At 41.8% G+C, this 15,025-nt stretch overlaps 1 protein-coding gene across 1 annotated transcript; it reads left to right on the top strand.

Annotated features, from left to right (window-relative positions):
- Positions 1–2,428: 2,428 nt before the first annotated feature.
- Positions 2,429–13,927, top strand: LOC141117045 (SLAM family member 6-like). Its single transcript, XM_073609629.1, has 3 exons — positions 2,429–2,551; positions 6,381–6,695; positions 13,456–13,927. The coding sequence occupies exons 1-3, from the start codon at positions 2,503–2,505 to the stop codon at positions 13,776–13,778; spliced, it is 687 nt and encodes a 228-aa protein (XP_073465730.1). The 5' UTR covers positions 2,429–2,502; the 3' UTR covers positions 13,779–13,927.
- Positions 13,928–15,025: the final 1,098 nt, after the last annotated feature.

The following is a 15,025-nucleotide window of genomic DNA, read 5'->3' as shown; positions in this document are numbered from 1 at the left end:
GCTCTCATCCAATTTCACCTCTGCCCAGACCAGACTGCTTAATTCAGCTGTCTGCTCCTTGTGCGGTTTTTCTCCCAAAAACCGCACCCGCAATCCGTACTGCGACCAGTACCTTTCCTGGATGGAGGGGAGAACTTTTCCCTGGTGTCCCTGCTCATGGGCTAGCGCTTCTTTCCAGAGTTTGCAGCGAATAGAATCACACCATCCCAGCAGGACCTGCTCTGATACTGGTCCTCTGTGCTGTATCTCGCAACATCCTTCTGAATTCCTCCTCCATGGCGGCTGGTATCTGTACCTCTCCTCTCCTGCTATCCGGACCTTGGATCCAGGTGAAAGTTTGGATGTCCCAGACTGCAGGTAGCATCCCACTGCTGCCACCAATGTCACATAATGTCCCATACTCCGCTTGAGTGCATCTTTCAGTATACCACTTCCTCCCAGTCTGGATAAAGATATCAGATATTCCAACCGCTCATAAGCACAAAACAAGATGAGACTTGTTTCACTGCTAACATGGACTGTTTTATTAGAACCAAAATTACAAGTCTTTATATACCATTAGAGGAAGTCCCCCCCTCCTGCTCATATTACTCTAACAATACAACTATAACCTAATTAACATGAGCTAGTTTACTAAATCATTTACCCAGACTAGGTGACTCAGAGACATGACCTTTGGGTTTAAGACTTTACGTCTCCTAGCTCATTGTCTATTCAATACACATTACCATAAACATCAACACAGGGTTAATTAGAACAAACAACAATGTGTGGAATACCCTTAGAAGCTGTGGTAAGCCAGACTAGACTCATTTACATTAAACACATTATAGCAGACATCAGACAGGTGAGTGGAGTTGATGATATTAGCACCTCCTCACAGTATGAGTCCCAACAGTATGACTCAGTCACTATTGCTAATATGGCAAATACAGGGTCCCCAGTGTCTGTGTGTCCTGGGGGACAAGGACCCGAAGCCAAAATAACAACACCTCAAGGGTACCCCAAATGCAGGGCCCATAATCTGTAGGCAAGAGGCTGACATTCAGTTCCCTCCAAAAGCCTCTGTCCCAGGTGAGTCTATCACACTCCCCCTACTTTTATAATGCCGTTCCTCTTATCATTAATAGAATGCAAGGCCTTGCAATGAGAGATGCAGTTCTTTCGGTCTTCTGTCTTCTGCTAGCTATTTGTGTGGTACCAATTGTAATCCAACAGTTGAACAAACCAGGATTAAATGAAAGTGAATTTTAGAACTATTCTTGTAGTGCAATACACCTGTACTCCGATGCAGTTTGGCTTTTAGTAACACAGTGTCAGTAGTACAGTGAAGGATATGCTTGAGTCCTGTCTAAACTTAGTCCTTTTGCTTTATATCTTCTCTGTGGGACTACAGGTCCCAGCAACGCCGTGTCTATAGTCTAGGTATGAAAGGGTGCGGTACAAACATTCTGGGTATCAGTCCTCTCACCAATCTAGGTCCAGACAGATGGATGCCTCCGCTCCACAGTATCTCCGTTTGTTCGCTGCGGCCACGCCGTCATGCTGTTCCATCTCACAGACGATCGGGAGTCCTCGGTTACCTCCTTCAAGGGTCTCTGGAACGATCACACTGCTGCTCTAGCACGCTGTGATGTAAGGCAGGATCGCTGGCTTCTGTTCCAATCCACACGAGGTAGGCCGCAACTCTGTGGGACACACCCACCCACAGAGCCCTGCTGGCAGGTCATGCGTCCCAGGAACAAGAGAAAGAAAATGGCCACGCGGGGCCTTTTATAAGCTACCCAGCATGCAGTTCAGTGCTGAGTGCCCATGGGAGGTCATTGGCATTGTGGGTAGGTCAGGTTAATGTGAAAAGTAAATAAACAGTCACTTCCTGTTATATTTTCTCACATTCTTGAAAGAGTAAAATAAAAGAAGTCCATTTCACGTTTTGGCCACTAGATGGTGCCAAATACAAAAAAAATGTATTGTCCATACTTTACATTACATTAAGGAAACAGGCAAAAATTTGTCAGCGCTACATATGTACTTCTGAAAGCTCCCTCTTGGGTTGGACCGGCCAAGCCACATTCCACCTTCCTTTGGCAAACGCTCTTCAGTTCGGGCCTAATACCACTGACTCTACGCTGCATTGACTGTAAGTTCCGGGTCGGGTGAGCTCTGAGCCGGGCTGTTGTTCTATTTGCAAGTTCTTCAATACATCACTTACTGTACTCCGGGTCTTTGTGTGATTACTGCACCATGCTGCACCTACCCAACAAACAGACCTGGTTTGCTAAATTTACAGTTTCATTTTACTTCACACTTTAGTAAATCAGACCTACAGCATCCTCCACCACTGAGAGTTAAATTAATATTTCTAAATACAATACCTCTCTTTTTTCTGTTCTGCTTACACATACTTCCTGTGGTTTATAGCGGATGTACAGTATAGATCAGTCTGTGAGATGACCACCGACCATTGACTTTACTATTTGACTCAAAGAACGAAGAAAGAAAATGTCTCCTTTCTACTTCTGGATCGTTGTGTTGTTGAACCTCCAGATCTGTAAGAATGCCTTCAATTGTTTCTTTAGCAATGTCCTTTTGTATAGACAAAGCTTTTTTTTGTTTTGGATACAGTATGGAAGGGTTAAAATCTCTTCTAGTTTATTTTATTTTTAATGTACCATCAGGGAAATTCTCCATCATTTTCACTCCCAGAGAGAGACACAACAGGAAAGCTAGTGGAAATCTTTCACAATTATGGGAATTCCCCTATTTAATTATTATTATTATACAGGATTTATATAACGCTGACAGTTTACGCAGCACTTTACAACTTGAGGGTAGACAGTACAGCTAGAATACACTTTATTATAGGAGGAATCAGAGAGCTCTGCTTGTTAGAACTTACAATCTAAGAGGGAAGGTCAAGAGATACAGGAGGAAATAACTGTGGGGGGTGGGCTGATGGAGAAAATAAATGAGATGAGTAGCAGACGCCGAGCAGTTTGTAAGGTGGATGAGCCTGGTAGCAGCATTCATGACGGACTGAAGGGAAATTGGCCTAATTAAAGGTAATCCAATGAGGAGGGAGTTGCAGTAGTTGAGGCGGGAGATGACCGGGGAGTGGACTAGAAGCTTTGTGGTACCGTTGGTTAAGAAGGGGCATATCTTGGAGATGTTGCGTAGGTTTGAGGCGGCAAGATATGGACAGTGATTGGATGTGGGGTCGAAAGGAGAGTTCAGAGTCCAGAACTACACCTAGGACTTTGGCATGGGGGGGACAGGTTGATAGTTGAGCCGTTGATTTTGAAAGAGAAATCAGGAGAAGGGGCACGTAGGGGAGGAAATATTATAAGCTCAGTTTTGGATAGATTGCACTTGAAACAGTTCTCTTAGACAGTGCAGGTGTCCCTATTGGAAGATTCCCACTCACCTCATGTTCTGGTGACAACTCCAATGCCGCGTACACACGATCACACATTCTGACAACAAAATCCATGTTTTTTTTCCAACGGATGTTGGCTCAAACTTGTCTTGCATACACACGGTCACACAAATATTGTCGGAAATTCCGAACGTCAAGAATGCGATGACGTACAACACATATGACGAGCCGAGAAAAATTAAGTTCAATAGCCAGTGCGGCTCTTCTGCTTGATTCCGCGCATGTGTGGAACTTTGTGCGTCGGAGTTGTGTACACACAATTGGAATTTCCAACAACAGATTTTGTTGTCGGAAAATTTGAGAACCAGTTCTCAAATTTTGTGTGATGGAAATTCCATTGGAAAATGTCCGATGGAGCCTACACACGGTCAGAATTTCCAACAAGCTCCCATCAAACATTTTCCGTCGGAAAATCCGACAGTGTGAATGGCACATAAAAGTTTGGATGTCATCATTTTATTTTTTAGTGATAATCACCAGAACAAATAAGGAGGGCAAATCTCCGCAATGAAGACGGCAATAAAAACTTGGCAAAGAGTCTAACCTGTCCCATGGGCTCTGCTGATGCCACTGCGTCATATCATATTTTATAACAAGTGCTTTTTTATCTCCACAAGTGTGAGTGTTCCTTTTATACAATAAATACTCTTTCTTTTTAAAATGCAATTACATTTTGTGCCCCTTTTCTTTCTTTCCTCATAACCATACCATACAGGAGAAATTATTCATCTGGCTCCCCCTTTATAAAAACCCCCATTGCAGGCTACCCATTTGGAGTGTCCATGGGAGGGTTTACTGGAGTTTATCCCCAAACCGGAGGTCATGTTTGCCGAGGCTGTTATCCCCTGGTGTATCACACCACAAGTTTGATTGACTCATTAGGCGCACGCCTGTTTGAGTTCAATCGTTTTGGTAAGCCTTTTACTTATTGGTGGTGGATCATCTATCAGCAATTTCTTTGCACAACCTTCACTTCAAGTCACAATGATGTTTTGCTTATTCCTTGATGGACTTTGAATCACTTTTGGACATTTACTTCACCATTACACTGTTCACTTCTTTTATTGGTTTCAATTGATCGTTAGAGTTTTGTCATTTAGACGTCACATTGAGTGAAAATGTCCTTTTAAGTTTGTGCTTTCAGCATTTAACACTTGCATATTGTAATCAATGTATTTGTAATTACATTTGTTTATTTTGATTCTCTCACCACCCAAGTGGTTCACATACAGTGTAAACTTGGCAAAAATTTTTTCAGTTCATGCTGAGACAATTTATTAGCGCTGCACTTATTTTTACACACAACTGAGTGGGCTCAGTTCGCAGTGCTCTGCATCCCATGCCCACCCTATTTTGAAGCCTATTAAAGCCTTTGCTTCAAAAAAACAGCCCCTCCGCATTGGAATTCATGCATCCATGGTCCTGCATGGGGGCCGGACGCAATGGACGGGCCGCCGCTGGTCACAGTGTTCCTTATCCAATATAGAAGAGAAGGTGACCGCACTCCAGATTGCAGAGGATGATATTCTTTATTCCATAAAATCAATATAAAGTTTTAAAACATAATCATGATACACTTACGATACAGATAGAAAGCAGCAAGGTTGACGCATTTCACAAAAAACTTTGCTTGGTCATAAAAAAGGAGCGTGAAACTCGTCAACCTTGCTGCTTTTTATCTGTATCGTGATTGTGTCATGATTATGCTTTGATTTTATTTATTGTTACACCCTGTCTAGATGTCCATGTCTCCAGTGGAGGAAGGGATTTGTAGTGGTGTGTCATACCCTTCTACCAACTAACTTTCTGAAACCCGTCAGTGTGTGTGCAATTGTAAGAAAATATGCTGTCGGTAAAAAAAAACAAAAACTCATGTGGGGTTGGCAACCCAACCACTAATGATTAGAATATCAAACAAACATTCCTGAAATGAAAGGCCAGCTTAACTCTACCATAAAAAAGATATAACACTTATGTTGGTTCACTGAATCACGTTTCTAGCTTCATTTTTTTTCAGAAAGGGATCATCTTAACATGGTGCAATAATCCCTGCCTGGATTTTTTTTGGTAAAGATCTTTAGGTGTGTTATATTTCAGTACAATTGATCATCATTGCATTCAGTAGACAGGCTACAAGCTCTCTGCCAGAAATCTCAATGATCTTTAATTGTATATACACTATATTATCAAAAGTCCACAATAAAAGGTGGACACAGAATGTGCAGTTCTCCAAGTCATGCCTCTGTCCTGGGGTCACCTCTGGTGTTGTATCTTCTTCCACTCCATCTGCTGTCTGACATGAAATGTGGTGAGCTGAGGGAGCGGGTAAGGTTACAGCACTCAATAGCTGAAAGGCAGCAGGAGGCGGAGGAATTTGTCTCACAAATCCCTCCCTCTATCTCATACTGGGTGGCCCCTTTATGGGTGGAGTTAGACTGAATCATGCTATTGGCTGCTGCAACTACCAGCTAGTTACCACTAATTACCGTCACAGACATTGACAGACAAAAGTAAAAATCATGAGTTCTTACAAACTGTCCATGAATGAACAGACAGTAGGCAACCCTGATTAGTGGGGCCAAATCAACATTCATTTTTGACCACAGATTTCACAGTTATGAGAAAACTGAAAGGAGCAGGGTGGAAAATTTTGAAATGTTAAAAGCAAATAAAATGTTTAGGCTTCAGGACAATTTTCATGAAGTCATTGAATATATGAATACATGTTTGTAGAATTGCTTGTATGAGAAAATCTACTAGTTTATCTGATTCTTCCTGTATTGAATTGTATTGTATTTGTACTGTCTGCCATCATGTTGTAAAGCGCTGCACAAGGTGTTGGCACTATATAAATCCTGTGTAATAATAATAGTGTAAGAGAAGCCTAACACTCACTTCAAAAGCCTGCTGCCTGCTAACATGAAGTATTATTATTCTTTATCAGATGTGATGAGTGAGGCACCGAGTGTAAAGGAGGATGTATTAGGCGCTGTGGGAGGAGCTGTCACCCTACATCTCTGTTACACTGGGGCTACATCCATTACCTGGATTTTTGATAAAAGAGGACTAGCAATTGCCAGAACAAAACCTGGAGAAAAACCTGAAATTAAAGATAGTAATTATGATGGAAGATTGAGCAGCACACCTGATGGATCCTTAATAATAACTGAGCTAAGACTGGAAGACCAAGAGATCTACAAAGCACAATTCCGCACAGATACAGGGACAAAGACCTGTGACTATCATCTCACTGTGTTCAGTAAGTGTAATTTTTAGCAATACTAAACATATACAAAAAAGATGCGGCGCTAAGGACAAATATAGTGAATATGATACAATAATCAAAATATTAGTGCAAATTGAAAATTACATAATACAATGTCCCAAAACTAATGGGATAGACAGATAGAATCCAAGGCAAACAAAGAGTCCGTGATAAATCAAGAAAGAGTGCAAAAAGGGGCCATAGCAGAGATGAGGGTGCAGTGGAGAGAATCTTCCGTAGTTCCTCACACCCGAGGTGAAATATCAAATATGCTCACCAGATCCCGTTGACCGCCATTACAGCGGTCAAAGACAGCACAGGGAATTTCGGGGCTCCCCACAACCTCAGCTCAATATTCCCGAAGGGCGACAGATGGTATCTCAAGATTCAAGGAGAGAAAGGAAAACCATCGCATAATATAGTCTGCACAGTCGTTTTATTAAAAGAATTGCACTTACAAAATCTCGTGGTAAAAACAGCATATCGCGTACAGCTGACAATCTGCACCTCCGTCTGCTGCCTCCGCCTTCCTGGTTCGTGTAAGCCCTACACAGAGTACGGACGTGGTGACGTCATAGGCTCCTCCCTACGCGTTTCGTCACTAGCGGACGTCGTCTGGGGATTGGCCAAGCTCGAGCGTCACCGCGTGTGGGCATTAAATACACTATGGGCGCCATCTTAACTACTGGTAAGGTAATTTTGGCATTAGGAAACGGCCAAGCCGTGTTACATGCCGGCCAATAGTGATTAGGGAAGCGGAGGAAACACTTAAGGAAAAACGAAAAACGAAAGAAAAACGCCATCTTGTGGCCAAAAAAAATATAACAGAGGAAAAACAAATTAAAAAGAAAAAATGAATTCTCAAATGGCAGTAACAAACTCAGAAGGGGTGCAGCAGACAGGAGGCTAGATGAAACATTAAAAAACATATAAATTGCAATACATACTATAATCAAAAACCTCAATACATCAAATACTAGATATATAAAAGAGGCCGCATTGACAATATGAGAAATTATTCTCATAGAAATAAAACAGTAAAGACAATGTTTTTATTTAAAATAATCAAGAGTTGTTTAAAAAACAATTAATGTCCCAGTCAACGTTTAACCCATGTGGTACAAAAGATCTCATATGGAAGATCCACCTGGTCTCAAGCCTAGATAATGATCTGACCATATTAGTCCCTCTCCAGTGTGGATTTAATTTATCAATTGCCATAAAAAGGGTCCCATCCGGTTTCTTATCATGATATTTGGCATAATGCCTAGATAGGTTGTGTTTTGGGTAACCCCGTTTAATGTTGGCAATATGCTCCGATAGTCGCACATGTAACTCACGTTTGGTTCGACCAATGTACTGCTTGGAGCATGGGCACTGAATAAGATAGACAACAAATTTGGTGGTGCATGTAATAAAGGATTGGATATCATATATCCTATTCGTGACAGAGGATAGAAAAGTCTCACGTTTTCTACCAGTAAAGGAATTTATCTGACAGGTGTTACACTTGTGACAGGGATAGAAACCCTTCATAGTGTGGAAAAAGGAGATAGTCCTCGGGGGATCTATCACATTTCTAGCGATACAGTGTCGCAAAGAGGGCGCACCCCTATATATCACTACAGGTTTATCTGGAATGACAGGTCCTAGAACCTTGTCATTCCTGAGTATATTCCAATGTTTTTGAAAAATTCTTTTAACAGAAAAATGTTGGTTGGAATAACCTGTAATCATAGACCAACCAAACCTATTATCATCTACGGGGCCATGGCCGACATCCCTGTGCAACATGAGTGCCCTATCCATGCTGGCAACCTGAGAAATGGTGGCCTCAACTTCGCCCTTAGAATAACCCTTTTCCAAAAATCGTTGTTTAAGCACCTGAGCTTGTTGGTAGTAATCCATAACCTCAGTGCAATTACGCCTAATCCGCTGGAATTGTCCCCGAGGGACAGCTCTCAACCAAGCTGGATGATGGCAGCTAGAAAGCGGAATATAGGCGTTTCTATCCGTCGTTTTGAAATAAGTTTTAGTGACAAGGCGACCGTTCCTGATCAGGATGTTAAGGTCAAGGAAATGGATTCCATAAACGCAGTTGTGCCGGGGGATTCCTGTCAATAACCTCACTCTCCCACCTGGCCATAAATAAATTGGCCAGGCTGGGCGCAAATTTAGCGCCCATGGCCACACCACAAATCTGCCCAGCCTGGCCAATTTATTTATGGCCAGGTGGGAGAGTGAGGTTATTGACAGGAATCCCCCGGCACAACTGCGTTTATGGAAAAGGTACATAGACGATGTCTTGCTGGTGTGGGATGGTGATCAGCCCTCACTTGAAGAATTCTTTACATCATTAAATCAGAATAATAGAGGTATTTCACTCCAGTTTGAAATTAGTGATATAGGAATCCATTTCCTTGACCTTAACATCCTGATCAGGAACGGTCGCCTTGTCACTAAAACTTATTTCAAAACGACGGATAGAAACGCCTATATTCCGCTTTCTAGCTGCCATCATCCAGCTTGGTTGAGAGCTGTCCCTCGGGGACAATTCCAGCGGATTAGGCGTAATTGCACTGAGGTTATGGATTACTACCAACAAGCTCAGGTGCTTAAACAACGATTTTTGGAAAAGGGTTATTCTAAGGGCGAAGTTGAGGCCACCATTTCTCAGGTTGCCAGCATGGATAGGGCACTCATGTTGCACAGGGATGTCGGCCATGGCCCCGTAGATGATAATAGGTTTGGTTGGTCTATGATTACAGGTTATTCCAACCAACATTTTTCTGTTAAAAGAATTTTTCAAAAACATTGGAATATACTCAGGAATGACAAGGTTCTAGGACCTGTCATTCCAGATAAACCTGTAGTGATATATAGGGGTGCGCCCTCTTTGCGACACTGTATCGCTAGAAATGTGATAGATCCCCCGAGGACTATCTCCTTTTTCCACACTATGAAGGGTTTCTATCCCTGTCACAAGTGTAACACCTGTCAGATAAATTCCTTTACTGGTAGAAAACGTGAGACTTTTCTATCCTCTGTCACGAATAGGATATATGATATCCAATCCTTTATTACATGCACCACCAAATTTGTTGTCTATCTTATTCAGTGCCCATGCTCCAAGCAGTACATTGGTCGAACCAAACGTGAGTTACATGTGCGACTATCGGAGCATATTGCCAACATTAAACGGGGTTACCCAAAACACAACCTATCTAGGCATTATGCCAAATATCATGATAAGAAACCGGATGGGACCCTTTTTATGGCAATTGATAAATTAAATCCACACTGGAGAGGGACTAATATGGTCAGATCATTATCTAGGCTTGAGACCAGGTGGATCTTCCATATGAGATCTTTTGTACCACATGGGTTAAACGTTGACTGGGACATTAATTGTTTTTTAAACAACTCTTGATTATTTTAAATAAAAACATTGTCTTTACTGTTTTATTTCTATGAGAATAATTTCTCATATTGTCAATGCGGCCTCTTTTATATATCTAGTATTTGATGTATTGAGGTTTTTGATTATAGTATGTATTGCAATTTATATGTTTTTTAATGTTTCATCTAGCCTCCTGTCTGCTGCACCCCTTCTGAGTTTGTTACTGCCATTTGAGAATTCATTTTTTCTTTTTAATTTGTTTTTCCTCTGTTATATTTTTTTTGGCCACAAGATGGCGTTTTTCTTTCGTTTTTCGTTTTTCCTTAAGTGTTTCCTCCGCTTCCCTAATCACTATTGGCCGGCATGTAACACGGCTTGGCCGTTTCCTAATGCCAAAATTACCTTACCAGTAGTTAAGATGGCGCCCATAGTGTATTTAATGCCCACACGCGGTGACGCTCGAGCTTGGCCAATCCCCAGACGACGTCCGCTAGTGACGAAACGCGTAGGGAGGAGCCTATGACGTCACCACGTCCGTACTCTGTGTAGGGCTTACACGAACCAGGAAGGCGGAGGCAGCAGACGGAGGTGCAGATTGTCAGCTGTACGCGATATGCTGTTTTTACCACGAGATTTTGTAAGTGCAATTCTTTTAATAAAACGACTGTGCAGACTATATTATGCGATGGTTTTCCTTTCTCTCCTTGAATCTTGAGATACCATCTGTCGCCCTTCGGGAATATTGAGCTGAGGTTGTGGGGAGCCCCGAAATTCCCTGTGCTGTCTTTGACCGCTGTAATGGCGGTCAACGGGATCTGGTGAGCATATTTGATATTTCACCTCGGGTGTGAGGAACTACGGAAGATTCTCTCCACTGCACCCTCATCTCTGCTATGGCCCCTTTTTGCACTCTTTCTTGATTTATCACGGACTCTTTGTTTGCCTTGGATTCTATCTGTCTATCCCATTAGTTTTGGGACATTGTATTATGTAATTTTCAATTTGCACTAATATTTTGATTATTGTATCATATTCACTATATTTGTCCTTAGCGCCGCATCTTTTTTGTATTATTATTTATGGTGGGATTTGGAGACTAGATCTCGATGCAGGCTGCTTAGTTTTCACCACATTGTATTTTTGGTTCACCTTAAGCGCAGCTTTTATTTTTGTTTTTGTTTTTGCTAATACTAAACATATGCACACCACAGATTTTCATTTTGTTTACTCTCGGATGCAAGGGTATCCGAAAAAATTTTGTTGTATGTATACAATGACAATAAAGTATATCTATCTATCTATTTGTTAATTGAACCAATTAATTTTCAGAATTTGTTTTGTAGCTTCAGCATTCATTTTGTTTCATTCAGAATAGCTGGTTGCTAAGGATCAGGCAGCCACTGCGTCATTAACAAGCATGACTTATCTGCAGGATTCCCCACTGACAGCAGAATGTAAACAAAACAAGTGCCGGCATTGAAAAAAATAAAAAATAAAAAACAGCGTGGAATCCCCTCCAATCCATAACTGGTCCTTATCTGAGCATGTAGCCTGGCAGGCTGGGAAGGGGGGGCAAGAAAGAAAGAAAGTGCCCCCCCCCTCAGAAACCGTACCAGGTCACATGCCCTCAACATGGGGGAGGTGCTTTGGGCCCCCCCCCCTACCAAAGCACCTTGTCCTTATGTTGATGAAGACAAAGGCCTTTTCCCCACATTCTTGGCTCGGTGATTGTGGGGGTGCGAGAAGTGACTTATAGGAATCTGGAAACCCCCTTTAACAAGGGAGCCCCCAGATCCCACCAACCCCCCCATGTGAATGTGTATGAGGTACATACCCTGTTTCCCTGATGGCTGCAATATAAGCCCTACCCCCCCCCCCCAAATAAGTCCTAGTTAAAGTGCTTGTAGGTCTTATTTTCAGGGTAGGGCTTATTTTCGGGGAAACAGGGTAGGGCTTATATTGCAGCCATCACCGATAATCACGCTAGGTCTTATTTTCGGGGAAACTGGGTAGTAACTGAACAAGTTGAACTTAGAAGCTGATCAGTTACCATGCAGAGCTAAAACAGATTTTGCACTCTCCAGTTTTAGTAAATCAGCCCCAATGTGTCTGTCCTGCATTAAAACTCTCTGCCTGTATGCCCTGTACACTGAGCTCCGAATGCGATGCGAATTGAATGCGTTTTCGAACATTAGAAAGGAAATAGGAAGTGAGGAGGGGAGGAGCAGGAGGGTGGAAATATGTAAAAATTTACACAGAAAAAGCAGTATTCACACACATCTGAACACACAATGCGATTTCAGTGCGGTTTCTATTGATGTCCACGGAGAGGAAAATGGCACAACACACCGCAGTAAATTCGCACAGGACCCTTTTTTGTTGCTGCATCGCATTCGTATAGCAATCACACCGCATAGATGTGAATGACCATCATTGAACACACTTTATTTTTGAATAACATGAGAATCTAGGATTTTTGTAACACATCAAATTCAGAACAAAATCACATAAGTGTGAACCGGCACTGAAGGGCTTTTATCCAAAAAAAACAAAAAACAAAACTGGAAATTGCAGGAACTTTGTATTCTTTTTTTAATCCATTTTCAAATAATGATCAGCAAACATGATGCAGAACAGGAATTCAGGCTTACAGACAGGATATTGTGTGCAGCATACTTAAAGCGGTATTAAACCCAAAAGAAAACATTTATCATATTGCAGCTTACCAATTCTTAGATGCAATGGCTGCATTCGTTTTTTTTTTTTTTCAGCTTGTGATCCATCTAGTAAAGCCCGGTACACACGATCGGATTGTTGGCCAACAAAACCATTGAATTTTGTCCAAAGGGTGTTGGCTCAAACTGTCTTGCATACACGCGGTTGGATTTTCCGCCAACAGCCTGACAGCCAACATTTCCCGTCAGAAAGTCCGATCGTGTGTACGGGCTTAAGTCTTGTTTTTTTTTCAAAAGAACAAGCTCTTCAGCAGATGTAGCAGCTAGAGGGATGAGACAAACCATTTACCACTGAAGGGGGTGCGGAAAAGTATAAACCCTTGAAGCTGAGGCCGCATATGTGCGTACGGTCGGCACTAAGTGGTTAAATGCCACCAAAAGAAAGCTCTATCTGTGTTAAAAATGATATAAATGTCATTTATGTACAGTGTTGCATGACCGTGCAATTACAGGGTAAAGCAACACAGTGCTGAATAGCAAAACATGGTCTGGTCCCGAAGCAGGTAAAATCTTCTGAAGCTGAAGTGGATGATCTATTTTTACATGGAAGCTCATTTCTAGCACCAGGGATTAAAAGTTTTAATACTTTTCTAGAATGTTATCTGCTTCTTCCCTCCAGGTAATCTAACGGCTGAGGATGTCACCATCAACTCCAATGTGACTGATAATAAGACATGTGAGGTCAGCTTGAAGTGTTTGGTGGACTCAGTAGATGGAAGAAATATGACCATCATTTGGAGGAGTTTAAACAGCAGTAATGTTAACCAGACACAGAACATTGTATTTGTACCTCCCAGTAATATCAACTTTACCTATATATGTACAGCAAAGAATCCGGTCAGTAATGTCTCGAAGAATGTGGTTCCCTGGCTATACTGTAACAATGGTAAGTACACTTATGCCCCGTACACACGGTCGGATTTTCTGATGGAAAATGTGTGATAGGACCTTGTTGTCGGAAATTCCGACCGTGTGTAGGCTCCATCACACATTTTCCATAGGAATTTCCGACACACAAAGTTTGAGAGCTTGCTATAAAATTTTCCGACAACAAAATCAGTTGTCGGAAATTCCGATCGTGTGTACACAAATCCGACGCACAAAGTGCCACACATGCTCAGAATAAATTAAGAGACGAAAGCTATTAGCTACTGCCCCATTTATAGTCCCGACGTACGTGTTTTACGTCACTGCGTTTAGAACGATCGTATTTTCCGACAACTTTGTGTGACCGTGTGTATGCAAAACAAGTTTGAGCCAACATCCGTCGGAAAAAATCCTTGGATTTTGTTGTCGGAATGTCCGATCAATGTCTGACCGTGTGTACAGGGCATAACAATGCAGTTTGTTAAAATTTTTACTTAAAAGTGAACCCATGCTATGCCCACTGAAGGGCAAACATACTGTACACTATGTAGAAAGAGGAGATTTTTTGGCGGGACTTTTAAGGTGCCAGCAAGAAAAAGTAAATCATTACAATCCAGGATGGGTATAAAAAATACAAAAAAATGTTATTGTTACATACAGAACATGTGAAACAGTGTTTTAACCTTCCAATATATCAAAATCTGGTGTTTTCAAAATATCTGGTGCAAAAAAATGTTTAAATAATTAAAACACCCTGTGAATTTGTGAGTGCATGAAACGAACGAAATGTCCATATATTGAAGCATAAAGAAAGTCCTTGACTATTTGTGTCTTCTTGATTTCTTCCACCACACCAAAGTGTTCAGTGATCCCACTCCCTTAGGAAATGCACTCACCAACTTCAAATGCCTACACTTGCGTGCAAGGCTAAAGCGCTTTTATAACCACATAGAAAGGGTTAAATCAGCAAACCAATATCCACCAGTGTATGTAGAAATCGCTCCACATGTAAAATAATAAAGTGCTCCAATAGTGTAAAACGGTATAACCAATTTATTGTAAACACTATCACTCTTCAACTTATCCACTCACATTTTACAAAATCCAAGCCAGCAAACAGAATATAGCTTCAAATCACAGCACGCTAAACAGTTGGATCACACAGTGCAGGGATACAGTCACGGCGGACCCGAGGTGTGCAGGCGTTAAACCTCAGCTCTCACCCCCTCCTCGGTGCCTCGCCACTATATCGAATCACCACTTTCTCGTATGGCCTCAAGTGTCATACGTCACAGCCACGCCACATGGCATACATATTTGGA

This window comes from Aquarana catesbeiana, linkage group LG13, assembly GCF_042186555.1.
Source record: "Aquarana catesbeiana isolate 2022-GZ linkage group LG13, ASM4218655v1, whole genome shotgun sequence".
Lineage (NCBI taxonomy): Eukaryota > Metazoa > Chordata > Amphibia > Anura > Ranidae > Aquarana > Aquarana catesbeiana.
This window is presented reverse-complemented; position numbering and strand designations above follow the sequence as displayed.